The sequence below is a fragment of the Aotus nancymaae genome, unplaced genomic scaffold (genome assembly GCF_030222135.1).
Source record: "Aotus nancymaae isolate 86718 unplaced genomic scaffold, 86718_ANA_hifiasm-v0.15.2.pri h1tg000006l, whole genome shotgun sequence".
NCBI classification, from domain to species: Eukaryota; Metazoa; Chordata; class Mammalia; order Primates; family Aotidae; genus Aotus; species Aotus nancymaae.
Window position 1 is genome coordinate 25,063,403 of NW_026988417.1, and position 19,761 is coordinate 25,083,163.

General features: G+C 44.9%; 1 protein-coding gene across 2 annotated transcripts in view; it reads right to left on the bottom strand.

Annotated features, from left to right (window-relative positions):
- Positions 1–19,761, bottom strand: part of SEL1L3 (SEL1L family member 3) — a 119,645-nt gene that overhangs the window by 93,519 nt on the left and 6,365 nt on the right. For both annotated transcript variants that reach the window (XM_064366169.1, XM_064366173.1), the window contains exon 2: positions 11,776–12,346. In XM_064366169.1, coding sequence (XP_064222239.1) covers positions 11,776–12,346 — 571 coding nt within the window. The remainder of the gene's footprint in view (positions 1–11,775; positions 12,347–19,761) is intronic.

The following is a 19,761-nucleotide window of genomic DNA, read 5'->3' on the forward strand; positions in this document are numbered from 1 at the left end:
TTCTGGGCTTCTTGTAGACAGAAGAGTTGATTTATGTGCAATTCACCAAATATCAATATTGGCACAAATTATGGGGGCTTCAGCCTATGATGCTGGACATCTCAGCTCTCACTTCCCAAAGGAAATAAGAAGTTTTATAATATAGAGACATATCTTTGGTTTACCACAATTTGGAAATCATAAGAGCCGTTTTTAGAATCTCAGGCCCTTATGGATATATTTAATAGGATTAAATAAGCCAATATCTCTCCAATATCCACAAATCTATGTGCTTTTTTACAGGTAGAGATGCATTTGGAAATCAAAAAGAGCGGAGTGACCAATTTCAATTGAAGCACTTAAAACTCTTTTTTTTTTTTTTTTTTTTTTTCCATTTGAGCTCAATTTGGGCCCACTGGGTTTGCTGGTCTGTTATAGGGGTGGTGAGAGGGGTGAGAAATGGAGGTACTGCAAAGGTACCAAATTCACCAAGAAGGCTGACATCAGCTCAACTTTGGTTTGGCTTCCACTATGTTGAGTGGAGCAGAAGAGACCAGATGGCCACGTTAGACCCCTAGGAAGCCTTGTGCTGGTGATGGCTGTTGAGTGATCTAGTGTGCAGTGGAAACATTTGTCAAAACAAACGATATTCAGTTCTGCCCAACCTGACTCCAATAAAAAGAAGCTTCATAAAGGAGGTTTCTAAAGTGGAAAGAGTTAAAAGTGAATGACAATGAGCTCTCCTCTATCCAAAGACCAAAATAAAGGAGATCACACGGGAGAATTGGCCGCAAAAGATTACGAAGGAAAAAGCTCAGTCCCAGAGATTTAAAAAAATTTTACAAGAACGCATACTGTTTGTACCCAACAAAACCAAAGTAATGGTAGTTTTTGTTTTTGTTTGTTTGTTTGTTTTGAGACAGAGTTTCCCTCTTGTTGCTTAGGCTGGAGTGCAATTGCGCAATCTCGGCTCACTGCAACACCACCTCCTGGGTTCAAGCAATTCTCCTGCCTCAGCCTCCCAAGTAGCTGGGATTACAGGCATATTCCACCACATCTGGCTATTTTTTTTTTTTTTTTTTTTTTTTTGTATTTTTAGTAGAGATGGAGTTTCTTCATGTTGGTCAAGCTGGTCCTGAACTCCCGACTTTGGGTGATCCGTCCATCTCGGCTTCCCAAATTGGTGGGATTACAGGCATGAGCCACCACACAGCCCAGTAATGCTAGTTTTCTTGTAAATCTGTAGCTTCACTACTTGTATAATTTGCAGTCGTAGTGCAGTTTGCCCTCAGTATAATACTGTCTTTCCATTATAATTAGAAGTAATGAAAAAAATGAATTTTGGAGCAGGAGAAGACTTTAAAATTCATCTGAATAACATATAGGATATGTTATGTATCCCAGGATAACATATAGGTCTATTGTCTAATAACTGATTATAGCTGCGTGCATTGCTGTAATTGACTAGTGATGTCTTGTCATGGGCAGTGGAGTGGGGAGTGACAGTACCAGTGCCATCCACCATTAAATAATTTACAGGTAGAAACTTAGGTCCAGAGAGGTTTACTGCCTTGCTTCTAGAATGTACTCATGAAAGCAGGGGCCTTACTTATTCACTACTCCATCCCCAGAGCCTAGAACAGTGCCTAGTACTTGATAAAGACTCCATAAATATTTGATGAATGAATGAATGAATATAGGTGTGACCGAGTCAGGATTTGAACCTGTCTCCCTTCCTCCTAAGCACTTTCCACAATTCTGTAATGTGCACCACACTACAGAAGCCAAATAATGACCTTTCTTCTTTCAAATCCTTTCCCCAAATTCATTTCTTTAGTTTATCTTGCATAAAGAGCTTAGGTTAAAAAAAAAAAAAAAAAAAGACATCATTAAGGCATAAACATAGAATGCCAGGAAAACAGTTGATGTTAGGAACCCCTTGCGGTTTTGCTTGTAGTATTTCCTCAAATTTTAGAGCAAGAAGAGGCAACAGATATTACATGGTGCAAACTCCTTCATTTGGAGGTGAGAAAAGTGTGAGTGTCTTATTGAAGATTTCATAGCTAATAAGAAGCCCCACGGCCAGGTGTGGTGGTTCACACCTATAATCCCAGCACTTTGGGAGGCGGAGGCGGGCAGATCACGAGGTCAAGATATTGAGACTGTCCTGGCCAACATGGTGAAACCCTATCTCTACTACAAATACAAAAGTTAGCTGGGCATGGTGGCACGCGCCTGTAGTCCCAGCTACTGTGGAGGCTAAGGCAGGAGAATTGCTTGAACCCAGGAGGCAGAAGTTGCAGTGAGCAGAGAGGGCGCCACTGCACTTCAGCCTGATGACAGATTAGGACTCCGTCTCAAAAAAAAAAGTCCCACTATGACTCAAACCCGGCCTCCCCATTGCAAACCAATGGGCTTTTTTTCTCAGTCCTCCCAGAGAGAACCTTGGCTGATATTCAGCAGGCCTGCTGCCCCTGTGCAGATATACTGGTTGCTAAAACACTGAAATATTTCTTTTTTTGGTTTGATAGTTCATGCTACTTCAAACCTCCAAGGCCCCACCACCCACCCCAGCCCCTCTTTCAGGTTAGAGCCTGGCCCAGCAGTGGCTTCCAGGGCCGGCTTCAGCACTGAGGCTAGCGCCCACTGAGGTTCACCGAGGCCCCCACCTCTCCCTGGTTGTTAAATATTTTAAATCTCATCCCTGTGTTGGGTGGGGTTAAGAGACAATTATGTAGCCCATGCCTCTGTTTCGGCTGAGTGATCAGAACCCTGATACGGATGCCTTGCTCTGGAGAAGGTAACGCTTCCATAAACAAAACCCCACTCCAGATGTGCTTCAAACACACAGCAATGAAGCCACTGAGATCCTCAGCCCACCCTCGGAGAAGCTGAAGATGGTCTCGATGCAAGGAATCACAATGACTACAAGTCTGTAAGCAGAATCGATGGGGAAGGAAGCAAAGATTTCTCAACCTGGAGAAATAAAGCCAGAACGCAGGCAGCTCAATAATGCTTTCCAAACACAGGACATTAAAAAGCCAGTGACCAACCAGGTGTTTAATTTTCTTTAAAGCCAAAGACTAAGAATAAAAACTCGATTTTCTAGCAGATATGATTTAGGTCAGAACTTCCTCCAGAAAGGATACTAGGCAGTGAAGCAGGTTACTAAAGAAGTCTGTGGAACATTCGATGACAGGAGTCTTAAGAATAAAACCAGTTCTACTCCTAGTAATTGATCCTTCAAACATGCCTATGAGTGTGCGCAAAGATACATGTACAAGGATGTTCAGTGAAGCCTTGAGGTTAAAAGCAACAGCATGACCATCAACAAAAGATAGGTTAAATAAATTATGGTCTGTCAGGCCACGCAACGCTAAGGAGCTGAAGAACGAGGTCGGCGGCATGTCCCGGTACAGAAAAATCTACCGTATCGTTAATGAGTGCAGGGCCGTTTCTAGAATCCCCTCATTTGTGCAGGAAGAGAAGAGGATACAACTTAACGCTTACATGTGCAGAGAACATTTCTAGAAGGAGACACAAGAAACTGTTGCTAATGAATTTACTTCTGGGAAAAAGACCAGAAGATTTGAGGGGGAGGGGTGTGGAAACTTACTCGTTCCCCTAAACCTTTTCGCACTATTTGAATTTTTTCTTTATTGCTACTGTGTAAATGTATTACTCTTTCTTCTATGAAAGAAGACAATAAAAGCTCTGAGCACTTCCGGGCAGGCAGATAGAAGCAGCCAGCTACATCCAGGGCCTCCCCACCCTCGGCCTCCGACGCTGCCCAATCCGCTTCAAAGACACAAAGTCCAGTGGGTGAAGAAAACAGGATGATTCACATCGATAAAAATTCAACTTTAAAAAAAGTATTCTTTCTAATTTAGAACCTGGGTTAGGACTGTATTAGCATATTTCAGAGAGGCGGCATAGCAAAGTCAAAAGAATCAGGAAGTCTGGACTCCAGTTAAACAAACTCCCTGAGCCTCGGTTTTCCTCTTTGTCAAAGAAAGTTTGAGAATAACACTATCTTTCCCATGGAACTATTAGGAGGATTAAATGAGACAATGTACATGAAAAAAAGTGTTTTGAAAATCATAAAGGAGAATGCAGATGCTAGGTAGGCATTAATTAGCATTATTACTGAAAAATTCAGACTACCATGATTAACTGGAAAAAAAGGAACTAGGTCTTTTTTTGTTTTGAATGACGAACATATAATTTATAACTACTAAAAGTACTATCATGTCATTGACTTGAATTGTCCTGCTACATAAACTATTTTTTTTTTCCCACAAAGACAAGTCAAGGCTGGTTCCAACACTTGACTTAACTTTCAATCATTTTGTTGTAATGAAATTTCATTATAAAAAATCATTTTCAGTCCATTGGATCTGAAGATGAGAATGCATTTTTAGTGAAAGGAAAACAGAGTGGAGAAGGAAACTGCCATGTTGCCCCAGTTTCTTATTTAAGAGGGAAGATCAGATAAATGTTCAAACAATCTCAGCTCACTGCAACCTCCCCCTCCCAGTTTCAAGCGATTCTCCTGCCTCAGCCTCCCAAGTAGCTGAGACTACAGGTGCGCACCACCATGCCCGGCTAATTTTTGCATTTTCAGTAGAGACGAGGTTTCACCATGTTGGCCAGGATGGTCTCGATCTCTTGACCTCATGATCCACTGGCCTCAGCCTCCCAAAGTGCTGGGATTACAGGCGAGAGCCACCGTGTCTGGGCTATCTCATCTTATTTCTTGAATTGCCCATCTCACACCTGAGATCATATCTTGGAAAATAAACCACAGCAAGTGTGCTGCTAGACCACATTTTCACTCCATGGCAGACAGTAACTGATGGACATGGCATTCTTTCTCAGTGAGTGCAGACTCATCCTCGGAATCCTACTCAACACCATGCTCTAGGCAGCCACTCCCAATCAACACAAGCTAGCATGTGAGATGAAGCCTCGTTGCCATATTTCCCGTCAAGGAACAAAGGCTTGTCAACATTTCCCCATCAGGAATTTTCTCCTCCGTTACCACGGCTTATGCCTTCCCCTCTGTCTGAATGCTGAATATCCTTCCCCTCATTCCTTTTTTTGTTTCTTCTTATTTTTTGAGATGGAGTCTTGTTGTGTCTCCCAGGCTGAAGTGCAGTGGTGCCATCTTGGCTCACTGCAGCCTCTGCCTCCTGAATTCGAGCAATTCTCCCACCTCAGTCTCCTGGGTAGCTGGGACTACAGGTGTGTGCAACCACACCTGGCTAGTTTTTTGTATTTTTAGTAGAGACAGGATTCCACCACGTTGGTTAGGCTGGTCTCTAACTCCTAGCCTCAAGCGATCTGCCTCCCTTGGCCTCCCAGCTGGGATTACAGGTGTGAGCCACTACACTCGGCCCCTCCTTTTTGATCTATGAAAACTCTACTCATCCTTCAAATCTCTGTCAAAATGTCACCTCCTCAGTGAAGAAGCCACACAAACTGCTTAACACACACAGATTGCTCAGGAACTTTATAAATGAACGAATGACTTAAAATAAATGAATAGTTTCATGACATCACCTGGTAGTGTAGCCTAATGCTTAAGTGTGGGGTTTAGAAACCAAACTACCCAGGTTCAAACTCCAGCATCTTCATTAATAGCTGTGCAGACTTAGACAAGCTACTCTATCTCTCTGAGTCAGTTTTCTCCTCGGTAAATATCACAGTTGAGTATTGGGTAAATTAAATTAAATAACCACGGGTCAGGTGCTGTGCTTCACCCAGCACTTTGTAATCCCAGCACTTTGGGAGGCCAATGCAGGTGGATCACTTGAAGCCAGGAGTTAGAGACCAGCCTGGCCAACATAGTAAAACACTGTCTCTACTGAAAATACAAAAATTAGACAGGGTTGGTGGCACACGCCTGTAGCCCCAGCTACTCAGGAGGCTGAGGCAAGAGAATTACATGAACCCGGGAGGCAGAGGTTGCAGTGAGCTGAGACTGTGCCACTGCATTCCAGCCTGGGTGACAGAGCAATACCCTGTCTCAAAAAAAAAAAAGTTAGATAACCATGTAAGCCATGTAAAGCACTTTTACAGTGCCTGGCACATAGCAAACACTCAGTAGCAGTAAGTGACTGTAACCATTGGTAGCCACGTTAAAGAGAGTGGCTTTGTCCTCATCTTTGAGCCTCCACACTCAGTAAAGAAATTGATACATAGTAGGTGCTCAGTTAATCTTTGTTTAATTGAATAGATCATGATACCTGTCCTAGGAATGGTACAACAGAGCACTGGATGGACAGCAGTTAGGAAGTTAATTTCTGGTTGTGGAAGTTTAAAAAAACAAAACAAACAAACAAAAGAAAAACTCAACAAAACGTCAGGGTGGGGGCTGGAGAAGTGCTGGAAATTTGAGCTGGCTGTTGAAATAGAGGCATGATTGGCTGGGCACGGTGGCTCACGTCTATAATGCCAGCACTTAGGGAAGCCAAGGCGGGCAGATCACAAGGTCAGGAAATCAAGACCATCCTGGCTAACATGGTGAAACCCTGTCTCTACTAAAAATACAAAAAATTATCCGGGTGTGGTGGCAGGCGCCTGTAGTCCCAGCTGCTCAGGAGTCTGAGGCAGGAGAATCGCTTGAACCCAGGAGGCCGAGGTCACAGTGAGCTAAGATCATGCCACTGAAAGAAAGAGAGAAAGAGAAAGAGAAAGGGAAGAAAGAAAGAAAAAGAAAGAAGGAAGGAAGGAAGGAAGGAAGGAAGGAAGGAAATAAAGAAAGAAAGAAAGAAAGAAAGAAAGAAAGAAAGAAAGAAAGAAAAGAAAAGAAAAGAAAAGAAAAGAAATGGGGGCATGATTTTGCCAAGCAGACATGGAAAGTGGTAGTAGGGGGAGGTGTTGCTTCGTGGGCTAGGGTAGTCGGGGTGGAACAGGAGCTATTCTAGGGAAAAGAAGCTGTAACTTTAGCAAAGACATAGGGATGGGGAATCAAAGACTTAAACCATAAAGGGGAAGCTGAGCTTACCTGTGGCTGCAAAGGACAATCCCTAAACAGGAGCCTGCAGCCTTAACCAGCACAGCCCCAGTGCGTTAGCCTGGGAAGCTGCAGAGCGTGTGCGGTGGCCCTAGGAAAGATGCACCGCCACCCCCACCCCCACACACTCCCTAATGTGGCAACACAGCCTTGCAAGGGTATCAGTGTGTGACGTTCACAAACTCTCCCTCCTCCTTGGCTAAGAGCATTCATTCAATCAACGAATAGTCACCGAGTGCAGGGGCCTATGCTCAGCATCAGAACAGAGCAAACAAGGCCCCTGGCCTTGTGGAGCTTGTGTTCCAGTGTGAGCCAGGCAATAGGCACGCAGGCAACTAAAGATATTTACTGAAACTGTCCAGTGGTGATCAGGCCAGGAAATGGAAGATGAAGGTGGACGATGACAGGCAGGGGCGGCAGGGGTGGGCCTGCTGTCTTAGATAAGGCGGTTGGGGGAGCCGTCCTGAGGAGATGGCATTGGAGCAGAGGGTGCGGGGTGGGGGTAAGAGAGTGGCCATGTGGTGATCTGGGAGAAGAGCATCTTAGGCGGAGGGAGCAGTCACACACATGTCCCAAAGTGAGAATGAACTCGGTATGCCCCAGGAGAAGCAAGTGGGTCCATGTGACCGGAAGCAGTCCAGAAGGGCGTGCTTGGTGGGACACGAGGCTGAAAGGGGGCAGGGACAGATTTCCACAGAGCAAGGGGCATGGGTTGATCTTAACTGGGATCAGTGGGCAATGGGGGCAAGTAGGGGCTTTAGTCAGGGAGTGATGTGATCAGCTTGCCCTGGCTGCTGGTGATGGGTCAGGAAGGTACGATGGGCAAAACTGGGGGCCACTTGAAGGCAGTGCCAGGAGTCCAGACAGGGGGATGGCGGCTTAGACCAGGATGTCGGCACTCCGTGTGGTGAGACATGCCAGAAGGGACTGAATATGTGATACATACAGTCAGCACTAGGTGACTCTCAAAATAGAGTATGACAGGAAGAGAAGTCCAGGTGGGCCCCGAGGTCTGGGGCCCGAGTCACCAGCCTACGTGGCTGATTCTTTTTCTTTCAGTGACTCCAGCATGAGTCAGGCACACATGTGATTTGGGAGGGACAACAGAAATGCCCAGTCCCCTCCCTCAAGGAAATAAACCACACTAGGTAGATCCACAGGTGTGTCTGCCTATGGCTACATATGCCCCCCACACCCAGGATGCAGGAGCAACAGATGCACCAGGGGCATGTGGCCGAGCCGTGGCACACACGTGTTCTCAATGGCTGCCCACTTCTCATCCGGGTTAGGTTTCCCCTGCAGGGCTGGGTAAATGTCTGCTGCATCTCCACCAAAAATTGGACTCATGGCCTAGCCAGGTCTGGCCTGACAAAGGAGATAAGCTGCTGAGAGCTGTGTCTGGGCACACACAGCCCTCGCCTGGGGAACCTCGGCTAAGCCGGTGGTGGAGGCCCTCCAAGCGCACTTCCAGAATGCCCGGGCACAGGGACTTTGACTCTTTATACATGAAAAGGAAAATGAAAGCAAGTCAGGGAGTACTTCAGTTCAGAGGCAGGGCCATCGCTGGACACCAGGCACTTGACACAGAAAACCTTCCCTGAAACCCCACGTCAGTGCTGGCTGAGACTGGGGCCAGACGTGACAGGCGCCCCGCGGCTCAGCTCGGAGCCTGGCCAATGCCATCTTGTTCTGACTTGACTCTTGTTCATCAAGAAGCCCCTGCTAAGAACAAACCAGAGGCCTGGCCCTCTTCCATCCTTACAGCCCAGATCCGGAACAGAGGTCATGGATGTTTTCCATGGGGCTGCCGCAGGTGCTCTTGTGATCTGGCTTTTGGAAAAGGAAGAATGTGTGCCCCTTTTTCGGTAAACAAATCACAGCCTTGTGATCAGGGCTTATTTTGAGGGTGCATGAAGTTCCCCACTATTTTCAGTGACTTTAACTCTTGGGAAAGGATTTTCTCTGCGTTAGGGTTTAATTCTTACTCCTAAAGTAATGCTCTGAAGCAGATGGGGAGAAAAATCCCACTGTGCTGTTCCTAAGCCTTGTGAATATGAGAAGAAACGACAAAAGAAGGAAAAGACGTTTCACATTTTAAGGGCATGTTCAGGCGCCCTAAGAACTGAGCCAGTTCGTTAAATGATTTCATCTGGAAACTTCCAGCTTGCAATTCAGTCATTCTTCAATGAGAAATACATGATTTGTGAAATATGAAATGGAATCATTAATCTCTGACAAAGTTGGAGGTAGAGCAAACCATGGCTGTGTGCACCCCATGCTCTCTTCCCGTTAACAAATTAGGTAGCCCTGTGGAAGGTATTCCAGACAGAGGCTAGCATGGGGCTCTGCCTGGAAGAGGGAGGCGCACTGATCATCAAAATGATTGACTTGACTGCTTTCAGACATTTAACTACCCATCCCACCCTCCCTGCCATGTGCACACCACAGAAAGGGAATTTGCTTTCATCTTCTAGATATCTTTTCATTTAAAGCACCGCACAAATACAGAATAAGCCAGACAGACAGGGCTATTAAGACATAGGTTAAAATTATATAGAGCTACACAAACACAGGAGTCCCTGTAAAAACTGGTAAAATCTGAATAAGGTCTGAAGTCCAATTAACAGTATTAGATCAGCATTACTTCCCTGGTTTTGACTTTGCACTGTAGTTATAGAAAACAAGGAAGCTGGAGTGAGGATACACAGGGACTCTGTACCTTTTGCAACTTTCTGTGAATCTATAATTATTTCAAAATAGTTTTAATCCAGCATTTTTGAAGGCCAAGGTGGGAGGATTGCTTGAGATTAGGAGTTCAAGACCAGCTTGGGCCATATAGGGAGAACCCATCCCTACGGAAAAATAAAAAAGTAAGTTGGGTATGGTGGTGCATGCCTATGCTCATAGCTACTTGGGAGGCTGAGGTGGGAGGATGGCTTGAGCCCGGGATGTTGAGGCTACAGTGAGTTATGATCGTGCCATACAATGAGTTAATGATCGATCCAGCCTGGATGACAGAGTGAAACCCTGTCTCAAAAAAAAAAAGAAAGTTTTGAAAAATGTCAACTGTGCCAGTTCTAGGGTAAGTGGCCGCTGACAAGCTATCATGTATGGTGACACAGGTCCTTTCCGTTTTCCTTATATGCAGCGCTATCTTGGGGCAGTACCAAGAAATGGCCATGGCCATTATTTCCCCAAAGATAGCCCGACAGAAATCACATCCCAGAGATGACAAGTTGATGACTAGAGGAAAAACTTAGAGTGCATGTCCTTAAGTCATCTCGTCCCAAACTCTTCCTGTTGAAGATGTCAGGCACAGGCCATGGAAGGGTCTGTTGCCACAAGCCCGTTGATTTCCTCTGCCTGCCAAGCCTGACTGGGGTCCAGTCACAGGAACCTTACCAATCCTAAGTCCAACCAGCTCTGTCCCTGGCCCACAGGTTCTCAGATTTTAGGGTACATCAGAGTCATGGGGAATGTTTTTAAAATGCCGATTCCAGGCCTTCTCCCACCCCCGCAGATCCTGACTAAGCAGATGAAAGATGGGGCCTAGGAATGTGCATTTGCAACAAGCATTTGCGATTCTGTCTCAGGTGGTCTTCAGGCCACAGTTGAGGAAACACTGCCTGGGAGCATGCGCGGGGAGGGCTCCCCACAGAGAGGGCAGAAGAAGAGCTGGCAGGCACTTGGCATCCAGAGAACAAGGAACTCCTTGCACCAATGTAGAGAACCGCCTCTCAGCACGGGCCGAGCTCTCCAGCCCCAGCGCTTAAGGGAGGCTGCAGAAGGGCCTGGGAGCCTCCAGGATTGGTCCTGCTGAGGCTGTGACCATGTGGCATTTAGGATAAAATGGAGAGTGTGGACTCTGTCATCATCACAGCTTCTCACTGAGTGCTGATGATGTGTAAGCAATCACATCTCATTTAGACCTCACAGGACTGCTCTGAAGGAACTGTTTATTATCCCCATTTTACAGATAGGAAAACTGAGGCGAAAGTGGCGGGGCAGGAGTCTAGCCCAGCCAGAGGTAACCATTCTGTGATACAGCGTCCCTTTCTGTCAGAAGGGTTCCTTTAGGTTCTCATCTCTTCCAGGATAAAACATTGTCCTTAAAAATAATAGAGGACGGGTGCGGTGGTTCACGCCTGTAATCCCAGTACTTTGGGAGGTTGAGGTGGGCTGATCACCTGAGGTCAGGAGTTTGAGACCAGCCTGGCCAACATGGTGAAACCCACCCTGTCTCTACTAAAAATACAAAAATTAGTGGGGTGTGGTGGCGGGCGCCTGTAATCTCAACTAAGGAGGTTGAGGCAGGAGAATCACTTGAACCTGGGAGGTGAACGTTGCAGTGAGCCGAGATCACGCCATCGCACTCCAGCCTGGGTGACGGAGCAAAACTCAGTCTCAAAAAAAGAAAGGAAACTTTAGCAAGTTTGCGGGGAGGGGAGGGAGAAGAATTTCCCAGAGCTTGTTTCGGTGGCATGAATACTCCCTCCCCACTGAAAGCAGATCTAACCCTCTCAAAGTCTACCTTCCTCGGCTCCTCTGTTCTGCTCTCTCTTTCATCTTTGATCCTGCTGTCTCCTAATCTTTCTCCTCTTTTCCCCTTTTAATTTTTCTCCTTTTGTCTTCCCACTCCAAAGTTACAGACTCAATGCCTCCCTCCATTTTTCCTGTATCCCCCATTACCAATAGAAGAATTTTCTCCTGCCATTTGGCCACGATACAGGCTAGCTGAAAAAATGAGAATGAGGTTCCTAGCAAGACAGATGACCTACCATTTTCCAGAGGACACTGTGGAATCCTGTTTGCCTGAAGGTTCCAAATATAACCCATGTTCCACTCAAGGCACACTTGATGATCTTTGAAAGGGCGTTCAAAAGGTGGGCTGGTCTGCAGCAGGGTGTAGTTCTTTGCTACGGCATGGAGCAAGTGTTCCTCCCATTTAGCATTCCAGTCTCCGCCACTGTATTTGTGAGTAATCCAGGCGCGTACTATCACTGCAGATACAGAGATGGAGTGCCTGATGAAATAATCATCTCTGTAAACCATAATGCTGGGAAATTTCACGTGTACTATTTGTGTCCTGCTGGTGTGAAGATGTTTCTCATTCTTCCACCTTTTTTTGTACACGGGAATGCTACTTCTGAACTCAGATGAAACAACTGCTTCCAAATTGACAACACAAGGCTGAGAGCATAAATACTCAACCGAGACTTCAGAAACGTTGCGAACATTTCCTTCAAAGACAGTAAAATAAATAAAGTCTTTGTAAGCCACGCTCTGCTCAGCTTTGGGTATCACTGATGTCGTCAGGGAAGTCTGCCTACCCAAAGACGGTACAACATTCTGAAAAAAAGAAAAAGAAAGAAAGAAATACAGAAAGTTTATAAATCCTCTTCATAGCAGATATGTGAATCATTATTTTCCTGGGATAAAAAAATGTCAATCTACATAAAGCGATGAATGAATGTGGGAGATAAAAGATGTAGAAACCTACTAAAGATTGAGGAAAAACCAACACGCAAATACAAAGGAAGATTAGGCCACATTAAACTCCTTCCTCAGACCCAGAACATCTGCTGATCAGAATGTGACTGTCAAATCTACATGCCAGTAATTCCAGAGTTGGTTTTCAAATGCAGAAGCTGGTTCACAACAAATCCAGTGGCAATGGAATCTGCCTTCGAATGAAACAGACAACCCAGCTTCAGACATTTTCAAACCATTGTCCTGACTTCAAATGGTGGGTCAGACACTACCAAGTCAAAGGGTGGCAGAAAAGTGCAAAGTGCACCCTCGAGGGAACAGAACAGAGATGCCAACCTGGTGCCTTCTTCTCCTGTAAGTTTGAAGCCAGGGCAAGCCTGCATGATATATGGACAAGCGAGAGGCTTCTATTGCTCCCAGTCACACACAAGCAAGCTCAGACGACGGGCTGTGTTGTCTGATTCTTTCGCCATAGATGATGCTACATGCATCAGGAAAGATCTTAGTGGAATGTTTATTTATCTGGTCATGAAATCAAGGCAAGGTTTTGAGCATGAGGTGCTGATATATGAATGCTAAGAGCTCTCCTAAATATGACTTGATTCAGGTATCGAAAACACAATAGAAAAAGGTCAGTTTGGCCCACTGCATATCCATGAAGGTGGCTATTATAAAAAAAAAAACAACAGAAAGTAACAAGTGTTAGTGAAGATGCAGAGAAACTGGAACCCTTATGCACTCTTAGTGAGAACGTAAAATGGTGCAGCTGCTATGGAAAACAGTACGGCAGTTCCTCAGATAAATTAAACAGAATTATCATATGATCAGGCCAGGCGTGGTGGCTCATGCCTGTAATCCCAGCACTTTAGGAGGCCAAGGTGGGTGGATCACCTGAGGTCAGGAGTTCGAGACTAGATTGGCCAACATGGTGAAACCCCGTCTCTATTAAAAAAAAAAAATACAAAAATTAGCCAGGCATGGTGGCAGGTGCTTGTAATTCCAGCTACTTGGTAGGTTGAGGCAGGAGAATCTCTTGAACCTGGAAGGTGGATGTTGCAGTGAGCCAAGACTCTGTCACTGCACTCCAGCCCAGGTGATAGAGGGAGCATCCATCTCAGAAAAAAAAAAAAGAGAATTATGATATGATCAGATCCAGCAATTCCACTTCTTGACATACACCCAAAAAAATTTGAAGCAAGGACTTGAAGAGATATCTGTACGCCCATGCTCATAACAGCATTACCCACACTAGCCAAAGGCAACCCAAGAATCCATCCATGAATGAGAGGATAGAAAAAATGTGGTATATACATGGGATGGAATATCATTCAGCCCTAAAAGGGAATGAAATTCTAATATATGCTGTAAAAATGGATGAACTTTGGCCACATGATGTTAAGTAAAACAAGTTAGACACAAAAGAACAGATATTATATCATCCACCTACATGAAGTACCTAGACTAGTCAAACTCACAGAGACAGATGGTAGAATAGAGGTGACCAGCGCCTAAGGGGAGAGGGGATTGAGGAGTTAGTATTTGATGGGTCCAGAGTTTGAGCCTGGGACAATGAAACAGTGTGAAGATAGAAAGTGGTGATGATTGCACAGCAGCGTGAATGTCCTTAACACGACTGAACTGTACGCTTAAAAATCATTCAAATGCTACATTTTAATTTATTCATGTTTATGCCACAATTTAAAAGAAAAAAGTCACTTTGGTCTCCTTCCAGGAAAGAAATAAGGACTCCTTTTTCAATTCTTGCTTAGAGCTGTGGCAAAGGGAAAGATGGGACAAGACATAAAACTCGGTATCAGGGACTCATGTCTATAAATAATGACAACACAGGCGAAGCGTGGTCAGTGTTCCGACCAAACTGAACAAGCCCAGGGCTGCGTAGCACTGGGAGGGAATAATTCTAACTGGGGGATCTGGGATAGGCTTTAGGGAAGAAATGGTATCTCAGTTGGGCTTTGAGGGATGAAGAGAAGTTCTTCAGGTGGAGAGGCAAGGGAAAGGCACTGCAAGTGGTGTGAAGAGCAAAAGCCAGGCGAGAGGCAGAGGAACGCAGGTGACGTAGGGAATAGAAAGCAGCGATGTGGACACACGGACATGAGGTTGAAAAGAAAGGTAGGGTTCGGCCTTGGAGAGCATTGAGCCCCAGCCCCAAGGAATGTGAACTTTTATTCTACTGACAGCAAAGAATCAACAAAGGGACAAAGGGTGGTGTCTCCCTTTTAAAGCAACTGACAGTCAATGTCAATTAGAAACCAGGCTAACAATGCATACAAAGATGAGCAAATAACACGGCTAATCAATAAGTAAATGCTCATTCATAGTAAGATAAATGCAAACGAAACTGCACTGAGATGCCATTTTTAACCTACTAGATGTGCAAAGATCAGAAAGTCAGATAACACATTGTATTGACCGGAGTGTAGGAAGCATGCCCTCTTATGTATTGCTGGTGGCAGTAATCTTTAATCTCCATGAGGGCAATCAAGTAATATCTACCAAAAGTATAAATGCACTCACCCTCTGGCCCAATAACTTCACTTTTAGGAGTTTATCCTATAAATATACTCAAAGTTGTGCAATATGATGTTTTATAGATTTTCACTCCAGCACAGTTTGTAATTGCAGGAGATGGGGAGCCTACATGCCCATCAAGAGGGAGCTGGTTAAATAGAAATAGCATATCCACTCGTGGAGTACTATACAGCTATTAAAAGGAGGCTCTTCACGTATGTATAATGGAATGATCTCAAAGTGTTTTGTGTCTGGTTTTTGTTTGTTTTTGATTTTTCAGAGTTTTTTTTTTTGAGATGGAGTCTTGCTCTGTCACCCAGGCTGGAGTGCAGTGGCATGATCTTGGACCACTGCAAACCACCCCCTAGGTTCAAGTGATTCTCTGGCTTCAGCCTCCCAAGTAGCTGGGATTACAGGCACCTGCCACCACACCCGGTTGATTTTTGTATTTTTAGTAGAGACAGGGTTTTATCATGTTGGCCAGGCTGGTCTCAAATTTCTGACCTTGTGATCTGCCCACCTCAGCCTCCTAAAGTGCTGGGATTAGAGGCATGAGTGGCCACATCTGGCCCAGGTTTGGAAATTCCAGGTTTGTTGGAATATAATTCACACCACAAAAGTCACACACTGAAAGTGTAAGTTGCAATGTTTCCTGGTAGATTTATAGAGTTAGTCAACAATCGATCATCACCACAATCAATTTTCAAACATTTCATCACCCCAAAATGAAACCCAGTACCCAATGGCAGTCACTTCTCAATGTTTTGCTTGCTTTTTAAAAACAGATTCGGAAATACAATTTGGGTTAAACACACACACACACACACACACACACACACACACACACCCTACACGTATATATGTACATGTGCATATTCACTTGAATACAGAGAAGACAGAATAAGAGAGATGCACTGTATATCCTTCCCTAACTTTTGAATTTTGTACCACATAAATTTCTTTTTAAGTAGGTGAGGAGAAAGCAGCTGTCCTGAAAGGTCAACGTGGAAACTGTGGCTTCTGCAAACGGCAGAGAGAACAGGAGAAGGGCTGCGATTCCTTCTGACCAGTCATGGGAAAACTGTGGGAAGAGCTATGCAAAGAAGGTGGTAGAGCGTAAACTGTCCGCCCCCACCCCCCGGAGAGGTTTAATTGTTTTATGTTCTCATTTATACTACCAGATTACAGGGAGGAAACACATATAAAAATCATCTCCTAATTAGAAGCAGAGAACATTACAATGGATGAGCCTGGTGACAAGCCAGTCTACTCTCTCTTATTCTGCAGACGAGAAAATGACAATCAAGAGGTGACATTCTCCAACACCACCCAGCTAGTGGGTTAGCAGAGGCAAGCCCAGAAACCTGGTTCCTTTTCTAGCCGCCCACCCACTCCCACCTTCCCCCACGCCATAGCAAATGATATCAATAGTGACTAATGGTCACCATTTCATGGCTGCCTGAAAACTTTAGGCTAAATTCTGCTTCCATGTGAATAGGGACGCACCCAGCATTTGTCCATAAGCACTGATTTATTCATTCAGCCAGATGTGCCAAAATGTCGCCCCCATTCTCAAGATGCAAATGACAGTGCTAAGCCCACATCAGAGTTTCACTCGAGGCCAGGGGTCTCTGGTGCTGGTGGAAGCCGAACAAGCTGAACCAGCCAATGAGTGGCCAACATGCCTTATTCCAAAGCAATGCCCCGAATGCCTCCCTCACTAAATCCCACAAATAAGTCAAATGTCAAATACGACATTTGATTCTTTTGTGAGACAAAGGCAGCCCAGTGCCCAGGACATGCAGAGGTGTATTAAATATCACATTGTGTTCTTTCTCAAAGAATGACTTAAAACCTCTTCCTCATTCCTTCCATGTATACCTTAAAAATTCACCCAGGCTCAGCTCTCCCACTTAGATTTTTTTTTTTTTTTTTTGAGTGGGGATGGAAGAATGTCAGATTTTTAATGCTGATGCTAGCATCTCCAGTGAAAACCTCTTTTAAACAGAATGCTGGGGGAATGACCATTTGATTTTACTAGAAAAGTGCAGTTCCTAATAATCATTTCATTATTTTACATCTTACTGCTAAAAACGCACCAGTCCACTTTTCTTCATTAATTAGCGCAGTGCCTTGAGTATGGTTTCAGTTTGGTTTGATGGTCCACGCTTATAACCTTGTAGAGAATGGAAGTATATGCAAGCTGGTACTGTGGCTCACGCTGGTAATCCCAGTGCTTTGGGAGGCCAAGGCAGGAGGATCACCTGAGCCCCAGAATTCATGGTTAATATGAGCTACGATAGAGCCAATGCCCTCCAGCCTGGGCAACAGAGTAAGGCACTGTCCCCAAAAAATTAAAAATAAAAAAAAAAGAAGGCATATATACACTTCACCATGTACTCTCCACAGAGCCTTCCTTCAAATTCTGTTTAAAAAAAGTATTTCCATATACTCATATGAAGATTATTTCATTTTCACCTGTTTCAAAGTCTCAGGTGCAGTAAAAGTTACCCCAAGGTGTATAGGTGCTAGACATATATTATCCAGCATGGTAGTCACGAGTCATATTAAGCACTTGTAATTGGCTGGTCTGATTTGAGATGTGTGCTAAGTGTAAAATATACATTAAATTTCAAAGCCTTCATATAAAAACATGGCTGTAAAATAGCTCATTAATAATTTTTACATAAATCGTATGTTAACATGACAATATTTAGACACACTGAATTAAATAAAATATCTTAATATTCATTATGCCTGCTCTCTTTACTTTTTTTGGTTCTGTTTTGTTTTTGAGATGGAGTCTCGTTCTATCACCCAGACTAGAGTGCAATGGGTGATCTTGGCTCACCGCAACCTCCGCCTCCCGGGTTCTAGCGATTCTCCTGCCTCAGCCTCCTGAGAAGCTGCGATCACAGGCATGCACCACCACGCCCAGCTAATTTTTGTATTTTTAATAGAGATGGGGTTTCACCCTGTTGGCCAGGCTCTTCTCAAACTCCTGACCTCAGGTGATCCAGCCTCCAGGGCCTCCCAAAGTGCTGGGATTACAGGCGTGGGCCACAGTACCCAGCCAGTTATCAAGCTATTATCCCAGAGAGAGTTTTGAAGAACAAAAGGTGAAGGAGTTATCATATAGAAGACATGGTGTGAATAGCCCAACTCGGCATTATTTCATATGTGCGTAGTTGATGGGGCTTGATTCCGTATTTTTCTGAGGTTCTCTGGTGGAGAGTGTTGACATCTTGCTATTGTTTCTTTCAGAAAAGATCTAAGTCAGAGGATAACATGAAGCTAAGCTAGGCAAAGATCAGATTTCAAGGACTGAGATGGAATGTTTGACAAGTAGGAGAAGCTTGAATGACAGCTGGAGAATAAGAGAGGAGAAGCTTCGGGGTGGGGCAGTGTTTCCTTAAGTTCCTGCGGGTGTGTCGGCCCCAAAGAGGGCCTCAAAATCACCCTACGTGGCTTGTGCAGAACATGGTCTAAACCCTTCCAGAAAGTTCTATGGGGCAACTATGGGATGAAGGAAGCTGGCATCCGGTGGTTTGGAGCAGACCCAGTGGGCAGCTGATTCACCACGACTCGTGGCTACCTCTGCTATGCACAAAACCAACACCGATTAGCAAGACATCACACTCTAAATATTGATTAAGCTGAAGCTGACTTCCTGGCTCAAGTCATGTGTGTGGTTATAAGCTGTTTCCTGCCAGGAAAATAAGGCAATTAACTTGAAGAGTTCCAGCTACAGGCATGACACGTGTCCAGCCTTCATAGGTATTTTCACATGTCAGGTCGCATTAACACAAGCTAAAAATTTATCTGCATGTTCCTCTGTTTAGAAATTATGAGTTCAGAGTCCATGTCATTGTTATATTTCCAGCTTCTAAGAGAGAGATACACAGTAAGAATTTAGTAAGTGTTTCTTGCTGAAGTAAAGCACTGGGGCTGGGCGCGGTGGCTCACGCCTGTAATCCCAGCACTCTGGGAGGCCGAGGTGGGCAGGTCACTTGAGGTCGGGAGTTCGAGACGAGCATGGCCAACATGGTAAAACCCTGTCTCTGCTAAAAATACAAAAAAATTAGCCAGGCGTGGTGGTGGGCACCTGTAATCCCAGCTACTTGGAAGGCTGAGGCGGGATAATTGCTTGAACTCGGGAGGCAAAGGTTGCAGTGAGCCAAGATCACACCACTGCACTCCAGCCTGGGTGACAGAACGAAACTCCATCTCAGAACAACAACAACAAAAGCACTGGGCATGGGTATTTCTGCCAGGTGCCTCAGTGGCCCAGGGGACACTGCATATAAACAAAACAACTTGATCAATTTTGAGTCCCCACTGCTCTCTTCTCACACTCATAAGTCCTCTGGTAAAGAGGCCCCATCACTTCTCTATTTTTCTCCCAGCCTCGTTAATTCCTTCCAAAGAGCCCTTACACTTTGGCATCTCAGTGGTCCCTGGGGGGTCAGAGCTGAGCTGGGGGACTGTGAGATCAGGGAAGGTGGCACCTTGGCACCCACCTTATCCATTTGGGGCAAACTTCTCCCAGCTATTTTGTCCCTCCAGACCTTTCAGACAGCTGCCCTACATTCTAGAACGTTTCCATTTCTCCACACCAAAAATACAAATTAAGTTTTTAAGATTTCTCATCCCTCGACCTTCTGCTGAATTCCTGTTCATCTGGCAAGTTCATCCTCGTTACTGTGATAATGAAAAAATACTGAGGTAATGTCACGTATCTGTAT